Source organism: Carettochelys insculpta, chromosome 3, assembly GCF_033958435.1.
Source record: "Carettochelys insculpta isolate YL-2023 chromosome 3, ASM3395843v1, whole genome shotgun sequence".
Lineage (NCBI taxonomy): Eukaryota > Metazoa > Chordata > Testudines > Carettochelyidae > Carettochelys > Carettochelys insculpta.
The window spans coordinates 195860402-195872717 of NC_134139.1; the positions used below are offsets into that span (position 1 = coordinate 195860402).

The 12316-nt window shown below is 45.8% G+C and overlaps 1 protein-coding gene across 1 annotated transcript in view; it reads left to right on the forward strand.

The window, feature by feature from the left end:
* The first annotated feature begins 5138 nt into the window (after positions 1-5138).
* The window catches only part of LOC142010738 (adhesion G protein-coupled receptor F5-like), a 62999-nt gene continuing 55821 nt past the window's right edge, over positions 5139-12316 (forward strand). The window contains exons 1-3 of the mRNA XM_074989151.1: positions 5139-5147; positions 6601-6664; positions 8793-8908. Coding sequence (XP_074845252.1) covers positions 5139-5147; positions 6601-6664; positions 8793-8908 — 189 coding nt within the window. The remainder of the gene's footprint in view (positions 5148-6600; positions 6665-8792; positions 8909-12316) is intronic.

The window sequence follows — 12316 nt, forward strand, 5'->3', positions numbered from 1 at the left end:
CTACTTCTAATCATCACCACATCTTCCCAGGCTTGGTTGGACTTCAGTTTTCGCCCATTTATCCATTACACAGTAAGTAACCTTCCACCTTGAGGGTGATTTTTAGGTCATATACAGCAAGGCTTAACTTGTGTGGAGCACTTTTCCTTCCGTCAGTCTCAAAGGAGATCAAGATCTTATGTCTCCATCAGATCAAGCAAGAACAAGAGGAGGTGCTAAATTTCCAACATGTATAGTGAGCTAACAATGTTTGGAAATCTCTGCAAAACAGAGAGAGATAAAGCCATCTGCTCCCTAAAAGCAAAGAGGTCCAGCTCACCCCACTGTATTTTAAGTTGGCTTTCTGCAAAGGACTTGAGGCACTTTCCTTAGGGGTGAGGAGCACCAAGTGATCCTTTAGGATGCAATGCGACAGCTTGATATTTTTACCCAATTTTCAATACACCACACCTATTATTCACATAGCAACTTTAATCCAGAAGGATCCCAAAGTGCTTTAAAAACAAGCCACTTTACCAGTTCCTGAATTGCGTTCTCTTCTTGGTGCAACGTGTCAGTTGGTTAGCAGTGCCCAGCAGAAAAATGATCCTTTAGGAATGCAAGAGGTCTTTCTCCACTTCAAACTGAAAGAGGAAGTGGAGCTTACGTAATCATCAGGTAACTGTTAGAGCTGCAATGCAGCCAGGAGAAGGGAAGAATCCCTATTGGTGCAGCACAATTTGTGCTGGGAATCTTTACAATTAGCACTGATGAAATCTTAGAAGGAACAAGCTCTAATCACACTCCAGATTGTTCCTCTGTGTAAGTTGGTGTTTTAAGAGTTGCTAGGCTATTCGCCAGCTCTGTAAATAAAGGTTTTAGTTAAGTTCCACGTACTGGCAAAGATGCAAATTACCTACTTTTGTGTCACTGCTTGTTTTTTTCACCCACCACTGAGAATGGTGCCAATACATTTTCGCGCACGAAATAAAATTAACGCATGCTGTCCTGTAAGCTCTGTGTCTCCTGTGCCATCTCACCTCTGGCTAACGTATGCTAGTGATGGCCTGTGAAATCGGTGTCTGAACTGCTACCTAAACTGAAGCAAAAAGGTTTCAACTATCTGAGATGCCAGGTGGTCCTTCACTTGTGAGGATCCAAAGAGAGCTGATAAAACCCAGTATTCCTGCCATAGGGATGGGAAAAACTGGACTCCAAGATTTAAAAAAAAAAAATCTGAGTGCCAATAGCCTTAGCTCCAGTTTCCTCTCCTGGTCCCCCACTGAGCCCCTTAAGACCTTGGTCAGTGTTCCTATTTCAGGGCATTTCTAGCTATAAATTTAAGTCAGCAGACAGCAGTCTTAATAGCTATAGCTCAGTGGTTTGAGCATTGGCCCGTTATATTGAAGGTCGTAATTTCAATCCTTGAGGGGGCCTTTTAGGGACGAGGGTAGTTTAAAAAATGGTGCTTCATCCTGCTAAAAGGGCAGGGGAATGGACCTAATGACCTGCTGAGGGCCCCTCCAGGTCTATGACATGCATATCTCTCTCTGTATATATACACTGCCTTCCTTATATGTGCATCTTCACTAGCAGTGCTTGCTTCGATACAGAGAGCAGTGCACCATTGGTAGCTAGCCCACTGTGCAGCCCACCAGCATCTAGCACCAGGTGTTATAGAAAGGCTTCATGGGGGAAGAACGTAGCATGGATGTCCCATGATGCACTTTTCTCCCTCCCCTAATTTCATCCACTGCTACTTAACCTTTGTACTCTGTAGGGAATACAGGTCATTTACAAGTCTCCTCCACTTCACTCTGTCTTGGGACAAAACTTCTAGCTGACTCCAGGAGTACCCCAGCTGTCTTTCAATCTCAATAGATCTCCACTTTGCCTGAAGCCTTCCTCTTTTGTATTTTCCTTGCGGGTTCCATGTGAGAGCTTGACGGACTATGCTGGATGATGGTTTTCTGAGGGCGTGGCCTAGCCATCTCCACTTTCTTCTCTTGGTTTGAATGTTAAGTGGCTCTCATCCTGCTCTGTTCCAAAGCTCCTCATTTGTGAAAAAGTCTTGCCATTTGATGTGAAGCATGTACCTCAGGCATCTGTTTATGAATATCTCTAGCTTGTGCTTTCAAGACATTTTAATACGTCAGTTCTCGCATCCATCCAAGAACACACTCTTCACATTTGTGTTGACGATCCGCAGTTTCATATTTGCAGATATTATTTGTGAATTCCATATGGGATGGAGAGTCTTGAAGGCAGGGGAGAGATGGCTCAATGGTCTGAGCACTGACCTTGTGAGCTCAATCCTTGAGGAGGCCTTTGAGGGGTCTAGGGCAAATAGATTAAAAAAACCTGTCAGGGATGGTGCATGTTCCTGCAGAGTGGGAAGGGGAATGGACTCAGTGACCTCTCAAGGTCCTTCCCAGCTCTGTATTACCTAGAGACGTGGTTAAATCTCCATCCATAAAGGTTTTTAAGTCCTGGCTTTACAAAGTCCTGGCTGGGATGACCTAGTTGGGGTTGATCCTGCTTTTGGCAGGGACTGGACTCAAGGACCTCCTGAGATCCCTTCCAGCCCTAGAATTATATGAGTCTATTAATGCAGCTGTTGCTTTCCTTATTGTGGCATAGCTATCCTTCAGATAATTTCATCTGCGTCCCATAACATTTCCTACGTCCTATCAAAAGCATCCACCATCTCTAGACAAGAATGAGCAAGGAACTGGAAGCTGTAGAAACAAATAATGTTCAGCTGCTGTTTGCAGTCACACAGTAAATGAACATGATGGAGCACCACTTAGTTCTGAGAAATGAGCCCTGATGGGTGGAGTTGCATTATTATGAAGGTATGGGCTGAGGAGCAGTGGCTGCAGAATTTCCATATGCACCAGGCCACTTCTCAGCAACTATGTGAGTAGCTTTCCACTAGCTCTGCAGTGCAGCAACACCTAAAGGAGAACTGCACTGATAACAGAGGAGTGAATGGTGGTTGTTGAGTGTAAGCTCTCAATACCAGAGTTCTACCATTGAGTCAGGAGTCCATTTGAAGTTGAGATATCTATCTTGGAGGAAACTATGATCTAAATCCACAGGGCCAGAAACTGCCTTCTGCTAAGGACTGTGATGCTGGGCAATATGCAGTAGACACTGGATAGTTCCTAAACTGTGGTGGGGTGATAAATGGCACACATATCCCTACTTTGGCACAAGACCGCTTTGCCACATGGTACACAGGAAGAAAAGGCTATTTTTCCATGGTGTTACACAAACTGGTGGATCACTGGGGACAGTTTCACTGACATCTACATGGAATGGGATAAGAAAGTGCTTGACCTTTAAAAACACAGTCCTGTTCAAAAAGCTGCAAGCAGAGACTTTCATTCCAGACCACAAAAATTACCACAGAAAATGTAAAAATGCCCATACTGATCCTGGGAGACCCAATCAATCCCTTGCTCCCCTGGCTCCGAAGCTGGGCACTGGACATCTGCACAGCAGGAAGAAGCATTTCAACAGGTGCAGAATGATGGTTGAAGTGCCTCTGGCCATTAGAAGGGGTGTTGGTGCAGTCTGGTTACTAATTTAGACCTCAGTGAAAAAAAAATCCCACAATTATAACTGTCCACCATGTGCTTCATAGCATCTGTGAAAAAGGGAGAGAAATTTTTGCTAGCCTGGAGAGCAGAGTGGATCACCTGACTGCTGCTTTTGAGCGGTCAGATACCATGAATACAAGAAGAACTACACAGGGATCTGTACGGCTTGTGGTGCTTTGAGAGATTGTTTCAATAATGATCACCCCAGCAATGTATGTGTTTTCCTGTGTTGTTCCTCTCACTCTGTTTTTGGCACCCTTGTCTGAACTATACTGTGAGTGAATCATGGCAAATGCACTGCTTGCTATGATCTCTGAATGATATGCTCCCCAATCTCCTCCCTGCTGCCCTCCCGGAGCTAGGAGTTCAGACTCCAAGCCTTCATGCCCAGTACACTAAGTACTCCCTGGACAGAGCTAGGCAAGTCTCTGGCCCCAGCAGCATGAGCAGAGGAGGTGTGGCAGGGTTCACACTCGAGATGCTGCATGCTGATGAGCTGGAGCCTCTCTGTGCTCATTGCTGGTCTCCTCCAGCCTGACTTCGCTCTTTGGCTTCTAGTCAGCACTGTGCCAGGTCCCTCTGGTAGCTCTTCCCCCATGATCTAAGTGCTTCTAAATGTCCACATTTCTTCAGCTAGATCTGAGCTGTGCCTGCTGAGGCCCTTCTTTCCACAGACCCAGGCCATCCACCACCTCCTGTTCTCTGTAGGAGAATGTTTGGAGCACGGGACCAGCATGCTCAGGTGGGCACTTTCTAGGTCTCCACACCAACTGAACAGGAAATGATCATTAAAAATTAGCAGTCCTGACAAGGGTGAGAGGAAACACAGATACGGTGGTGATGAGACCACATAAGATCCTTACATACATAAGTGGGGAGGATTATTGTGAAGTTCTGTAACTTTAAATGGACAGTTTTATCCTATTTTGTCCATAGGGTGTGAGTAGAGCCATCCCTGGTGTTCTGCGTTTCCAGCCGTTCCAGGTGCATGGCAGAAGATGATCTGATTTGAGCTGTAATAAAAATGAGATGGCATTCTGTGTGTCAATTGTCTGACACTGTCACTATTGTTTGCCATTGTCTGACAGGCTGGAGGCTCTCAGGTTACAAGGACAACCTGCTTGGTTGCTCATAGTTGCTAAATCCCTTTCCATCTAAACTGCACATACAACCGTGAGCCCAATGCTCCTTGCAGTAAGGCCAATAATTTTTGCTATCAAATTTAACGAGAGTGCGAGCAAACCTAGTCACACTGACCTTTCTGTACAAAACAGGTTTTTTTGTATCATAAATCTTTATGACTATAAATGATCTAAGATTTACCAACAAAAGTGGGTTACATTACCATGAGTGTACAATCAATGGAACACTAAATACTGTAGTAAGTACAGGCCCAGTATGAGGCCTTAGGCCTGAACCAGAGTAATGGTCAAGACTTTGCTAACAGAAAGCAAAGTTCAGCTGTGAGCTGAAGGAATGCATTGCTCACAGAAGTTGGCAAGAAGAGGGTTGGTGTTGCATAAACATATCTACCTAGCATATTGAAGTACGAACATGGTACCAGTACACCCAGCCCTGGAACATTCCACAGATAAGAAAGAACAGGCCGACCCATCCCAATGACAGAGGCAAAAGGGTAATATGATGGATAGAGTTGTTTTGTTCGAACCAACATGTACAAGGTGAGAGGCGGCACCTGACTACGTAGAAGGGTTGTACCTCAATACGTCAGGAGTGATGTGTAAATTGTTTGTACCTGTGTATAAGAATGTACTCCTGGGGTGTGGTCTGGGTCCGGCCAAGGGGGCAGTGGAAAATCCTACCACTGACTGAGCCAAGTCCATTGAGCGTGGGTGCTTATTTGTAGTATGCCCTGACTTAGACTAAGAAGTCTACAGGGAACTACTATTGTGTCCAATATGGCAATAAACCTGGCCGATGTGCCTTCGCACCTTACTAGACTCTGTGGTCATTGGGGGTTCTCTTCCGGTCTGCTGTGTTGGCTATCTGCAGAGCTGGGGCAGCGCACAGAGGGAACACACTCACGCAGCCGAGTGATACCAACATTGGAGAGAGCAGAGCACCACACTGGTAGCATCTGACAACAAATACAATCACATAGTGAATAACAGCATGATCTTATTATTGTAACCCTTGTTGCTCCCTGCCTCATGACCTCATGTTGCTTTTTAAATTAGGCCATAAAATTCTTTGGCTACATCTACACTACAGCAGTCCTTCGAAAGAAGTTCTTCTCAATGATCTCTTCCAAAAAACTTCTTTTGAAATAGCGCATCCACACACAAAAAAGCAGATCGAAAGATCAATCTTTTCTTTCGATAGAGAGTGACCACACAGCCCCTGCTCTTTCCAAAGAATGAGCCAGGGGTCAAATAATCCAGTGCCATGAGGACTGTTCTTTTCAAAAAGAGTCCCCCTCCCCCCGAGTGGTGTCTAGTGTCTACACTATTTTTTCCAAAAGAATCTTGCAGAAAAAAGGCACTCTTCCTCATCTGGGACAGGAAGATGGTCACAGGCAGAAGAGCCGTGTCCTTTCAATTTCAGATCAACAGAGAGCATTTGTTTGTAGATGCTCCATGATTTTTTTCAAAAGGGGCCTGGCTTTTCTGAAAAAAATCTTGCTAATATAGACAGAGCCTTTGAAAAAGTGATCATATTTGTGTATCTGTTGTATAAAGTACATAGGATGCTTTCACACTCAAAGTTCCCCAAGACCATGTGCTGAGTCTCTGTGCAGGAGTGAATTTCATCCTGAGACACACTTACGGAGAGTGTGCAAGTAATCAATTAAAATATAAGAGCATAAGCAGAAGTAAGTGTATTAGCATGAACTCACTGGTGGCTTTTTAACCCATGTAAGTGTGTACAAAACACAAAGGATCAAACTTTTAGCTGATACAAACTGGCAGAGTTCCATTGTCCTCTCAGTTTTCACCAGCTGAGGTAAAATAAACACAATAAAATAAAAGCTCAGACAACTGCTTTCTTCTTCCAGCCAGCAACTGAAAATGGAACAGCCAAGAATGTCCCAGGAGAGCTGCACAGGCAGAAGCGAAACGGTATGTAAACACTGGTGTCACAGCAGGTTTCCTTTTGACATCTCTTGGGATGTCATTCCTAGACATAGCGAGCGGCAATGATCGAGCGAGCATGTGAATCACTGTGGTGCAAGCCTGTGGCCAGTCACAGTGGAAAGTGACTGAACTCATGGTACTACGTAGCTGCTCCCCAAAGGGATGACTTATACCTCCCGCCTTTCCTGACCTTGGTCACGTGGCATAGCTCTGCACTGCACATATGGGCAGCGGGTGAAGTGGCAGTGTGGGGAGGCTAACCCCACCCCCCATGTCCTCCCCTTCCGCCTGAAATCCCACTTCTACCTCTCCCTTTTCATCTCCTCTTGCACTCCCTGACCACAGCCCCCTGAGCCCAGACCTGGAGCACAGGGCAGAGAGTGCCATTGTAATGCCCCTGACCCCAGCCCCACACTGGGCAGTGCCATGGCAGTGCCCTCAACCCCAGCCCTGGAGCACGCAGCTGCAGCCATTCCCAGATGCAACTCTAGAGCACATAGCTACAGCCTGGGAGCACTCAGCCCCAGCCCCCCAGCCCCCAATACCAGCCCTGGAGCACACAGCCACAGCTGCCCCCTAGTCTCAGCCTGGGAGCACATAGCTGCACCTACCCTGCCCCCACCACAAGCCCAGCCCCAGAGTGCAGGACAGGGAGTGCCATCTAGCAGCATCCCCGAATCCCAGCCCTGGATCAGGCACCTGCCAGCACCACGGTCCCCAAGTCCTAGGCAGCAGGCTGCAGGCTAAGCATGGCCAGGGCCACACCAGGCTATCTGGGGGGACACGGCCTTTCCTGGCCTATGACATCTACTGCCCTTGACTGCACACTAAGGATGTTTTTACATGGCAGCCCTGAGTTGACCTGTGTGCAGTCAACTTACAGCCACCGCAGCAAAATTCATAGAGAGCCACATTACCCTCCATCTGCTGGTGGGGCTCATCCCCCTCAGAGCATTCCACTGACTGAAGAGGGGCAGCGTTGGGGCTGCAAGCTTCATCGCAGCTCCCTGCCCAGAGCCCAGCTGCCCCTGCCTCTCACCCTCCTCCCGGGAGTGGGCAGGTTCCCCTGCCCCTGCTCCAAGCTCCTGCTCTCTCTCCACTGCTGCTTCTCAGTTGCTGCTGCTTCCATGCCACCCCTGGCTGCTGTGTCGCTGCCGTCGCTCTTTGCTGCCCCTGCTGGCTGTTGTCCCTCTGCTGCTGCTTTTCTGCTTCCCCCAACCCACTGCTCCTTGGCTACTCCTGCAATCTCAGGTTCTCAGGTTCCACCACATATCCCAGCTCCTAGAGACTGCAGCAGAGAGGGGGAAACCTCACAGCTGATACATCTTCTGTGTTGTCTTTCACTGTCCCCACAAAAAGTGTGAGACTTAGCTTTTGCACATGCTCAGTATAGACATCAGCTCTACAGGGAAAAAAAATGAAACACCGACTCTCCGTTGAGCTTGTCTGCTCTGCCACTAAATATTGAAGAGAAGCAGAACCAGGGTGACTAGACCTCCTTAGGCAGCCACTGCTCAGCCAGACAGAAACCCCTGGCCCGATTTGCTCTCCTTGTCATGAGGATCTGGTTCCCCCCAGCTCCATGCACAGATGGCATGGCTCATTTTAGGGTGTCTCTCTCTCTCTCAGTACATGCTAAGCTGAGTTTTGCTGCCCTTTCCTCATCCAATCAAGAAAAGAACATTGCGTTACCCTGCATTCAAATATAATCTTTTTTTAAAGCTAACGTTAAAATTATCCAATATTCAGGTTAAGGTAAACAAGGGTTCCATTTCAGGAGGGCAGGGGGACTGCAACCACATGTACCAGGTTGCTGCTTGCTCTGGAATAGTTTGCTTCGACGTAGGGCTACTGTGTAAGTGTAGCCTCAGTGTCCACACAAGACTTAGCTGAATAGTAGCTTTGCACCCTAGTTTGCTATGCGGTAATATCCAGTGCAGACAAGTCTGAATTTCAGACATCCCAAAGGTTCAGGTGTGTTGGATCCAGAGTTCTGTTTGGGGAAGAACTTACTTTGAAAGAATTTGGTTGCTAATGTTTTATTGTTCAAAGTAATTTTGTTTTCTTTTTTGTTTTTGTTTGTCTGTCTGTCTGTCCATTTGTTTTGCTATAGACATTTCTACCATCTCAATAAAAATGTCAGTCAGACTCAATGGCATCTTCCAGGATGATCTCAGGAATCCCTCATCTGAGCTGTACAGGAAATACAAAAAAGACTTGGAAGATGCTGTACGTCTTTGGCTTTTAAAATCAAGCTAATTTGCTAAACCATTTTCTATACAATCTGAGGGCGGTTCATGTACAAATGAGTGGAATTGCTTGTGGGATGGGAACGTTATCTTTAGTAGGAGGTAGGAAGATATAACTGCACTGGTTGGCAATAAGAGCTCTCCACATATCTGTAAGATATTAAAAAATTGGCAATGGGGGAACAAACTCTGGCTTTGGTCAATCATAGTTATAGTAAAACCTAGGCCTTATTGAATCCCTTACCTCTCTAGATCTCAGAGCTATTCACACAGTAGGTCAGCATCTTTATGGCTGCTTTACAAGTACAGAAGCTGAAGCATGCAGAGATTAAGTGGCTTTTTCAAAGTTGCATAGCAGTAGAGCCAGGAGTAGAAATCAGGTTTCCTGAAAGACCTCATCCAGTGCTCTGTTCACTAAGACACACAACCTCCACCGGGCATAGGTGAGGTGTCTGGGAATGGATGACAGTACCTTCCACAGATGATGTATTCAGCTGGGTTAGATGCTCCCTATGTCCCAATGTCACTATATCCAAATATCACTATGTCCCAACCCAGAGGAACACAAAGTTTAAAAGAATTCAGAGCCAGGGTGTTGTTCCACCCTCTTATGCACAGTAAGGCCATTTGAGACAGCTCCAAATCTGAGTTTGAATTTCTGGCATTTAATTTCAAACTCTGGCATTTAATTTCAAAAAGGGGAATTACACTAAAATGAGGAAGCTAGTTAAACAGAAACTAAAAGGTAGAGTAATTAAACTAAAATCCCTGGAAGCTGCATGGAAACTGTTTAAAGACACCGTACTAGAGGCCCAACTTAAATGTATACCCCAAATAAAAAAACACAGTAAGGCTATGTCTACACGTGAAGCCAACATCGAAATAGCTTATTTCGATGTAGCAACATTGAAATAGGCTATTTCGATGAGTAACGTCTACACGTCCTCCAGGGCTGGCAACGTCGATGTTCAACTTCGACGTTGCGCAGCACCACATTGAAATAGGCGCTGCAAGGGAACGTCTACACGCCAAAGTAGCACACATCGAAATAAGGGCGCCAGGCACAGCTGCAGACAGGGTCACAGGGTAGACTCAACAGCAAGCCGCTCCCTTAAAGGGCCCCTCCCAGACACAGTTGCACTAAACAACACAAGATACACAGAGCTGACAACTGGTTGCAGACCCTGTGCCTGCAGCATGGATCCCCAGCTGCAGCAGCAGCAGCCAGAAGCCCTGGGCTAAGGGCTGCTGCACACGGTGACCATACAGCCCCGCAGGGGCTGGAGAGAGAGCGTCTCTCAACCCCTCAGCTGATGGCCGCCATGGTGGACCCCGCTATTTCGAAGTTGCGGGACGCGCAACGACTACACGGTCCCTACTTCGACGTTGAACGTCGAAGTAGGGCGCTATTCCTATCCCCTCATGGGGTTAGCGACTTCGACGTCTCGCCGCCTAACGTCGAAGTTAACTTCGAAATAGTGCCTGGCGCGTGTAGCCGTGACGGGCGCTATTTTGAAGTTAGTGCCACTACTTCGAAGTAGCGTGCACGTGTAGACACGGCTTAAGAGACCTAACAAAGAACCACCATGGCTAAACAGCCATGTTAAAAAGGCAGTGAGAGAGAAAAGGGCAGCTTTTAAAAAGTGGAAGTCAAATCCTAGTGAGGAAAATAGAAAGGAACATAAACACTCCCATATTAAGTGTCATAATGTAGTAATAAAAGCCAAAAAAGATTTTGAGGAACAGCTAGCCAAAAATTCAAAAAACGATAGTAAAATGTTTTTTAAATACATTAGAAGCAGGAAGCCCGCTAAAAAAGCAGTGAGGCCCTTGGACGATAAAGATATAAAAGGAGCGATCAAGGAAGACAGTGCCGTTGCGGAGCGATTAAATGATTTCTTTGCTTCAGTCTTCACGGCTGAGGATGTTACAGAGGTTCCTAAATCTGAGCCAGCCTTTTTAGGTGACAAATCTGAGGAACTCACTCAGATTGAAGTGACATTAGAGGAGGTTTTGGAGTTAATTGATAAGCTGAATAGTAACAAGTCTCCAGGACCAGACGGCATTCACCCAAGGGTTCTGAAAGAACTCAAATGTGAAATTGCGGAGTTATTAACAGTGGTTTGTAACCTATCCTTTAAATCCACTTTGGTACCAAATGACTGGAAGACGGCCAATATAACACCAATATTTAAAAAAGGCTCTAGAGGAGAACCTGGCAATTATAGACCGATAAGTTTAACATCAGTACCAGGCAAATTAGTAGAAACACTAGTAAAGAATAAAATTGCCAGGCACGCAGAAGTGCACGAATTGTTGGGCAAAAGTCAGCATGGTTTCTGCAGAGGGAAGTTGTGTCTAACTAATCTATTAGAATTCTTTGAAGGGGTTAATAAACATGCGGACAAGGGGCACCCAGTGGACATAATATACCTAGATTTCCAGAAAGCCTTTGACACGGTCCCACACCAAAGGCTTTTATGTAAATTAGGTGGTCATGGGATAGGAGGAAAGATCCTTTCGAGGATCGGGAATTGGTTAAAAGACAGAAAACAAAGGGTGGGAATAAATGGTAAATTTTCACAATGGAGGAGGGTAACTAGTGGTGTTCCCCAGGGGTCAGTCCTGGGACCGATCCTGTTCAACTTGTTCATCAATGATCTAGAAAATGAGGTAAGCAGTGAGGTGGCAAAGTTTGCAGATGACACCAAGTTGTTCAGGACAGTCAAAGGCAAAAGGGATTGTGAAGAACTACAAAAAGATCTCAGCAAACTGAGTGATTGGGCAGCAAAATGGCAAATGAAATTTAATGTGGGTAAGTGTAAGGTAATGCATGTTGGAAAAAATAACCCAAATTACACGTACTACATGATGGGGTCAAGTTTAGCTACGACAGATCAGGAAAGGGATCTTGGAGTTATAGTGGATAGTTCTCTGAAGACATCCACGCAGTGTGCAGCGGCAGTTAGTAAGGCAAATAGGATGTTAGGAATTATTAAAAAAGGGATCGATAATAAGACAAAAGATATCATACTTCCCCTATATAAAACTATGGTACGCCCACATCTTGAGTACTGCGTGCAGATGTGGTCTCCTCACCTCGAAAAAGATATATTGGCATTAGAAAAGGTTCAGAAAAGGGCGACTAAGATGATTAGGCGCTTGGAACGGGTCCCATATGGGGAGAGGCTAGAGAGACTGGGACTTTTCAGTTTGGAAAAGAGGCGATTGAGGGGCGATATGATAGAGGTAGATAAAATCATGAATGGTGTGGAGAAAGTGAATATAGAAACATTATTTACCTTTTCCCATAATACAAGAACTAGGGGACACCAAATGAAATTGACGGGTAGTAGGTTCAAAACTAATAAAAGGAAATTTTTCTTCA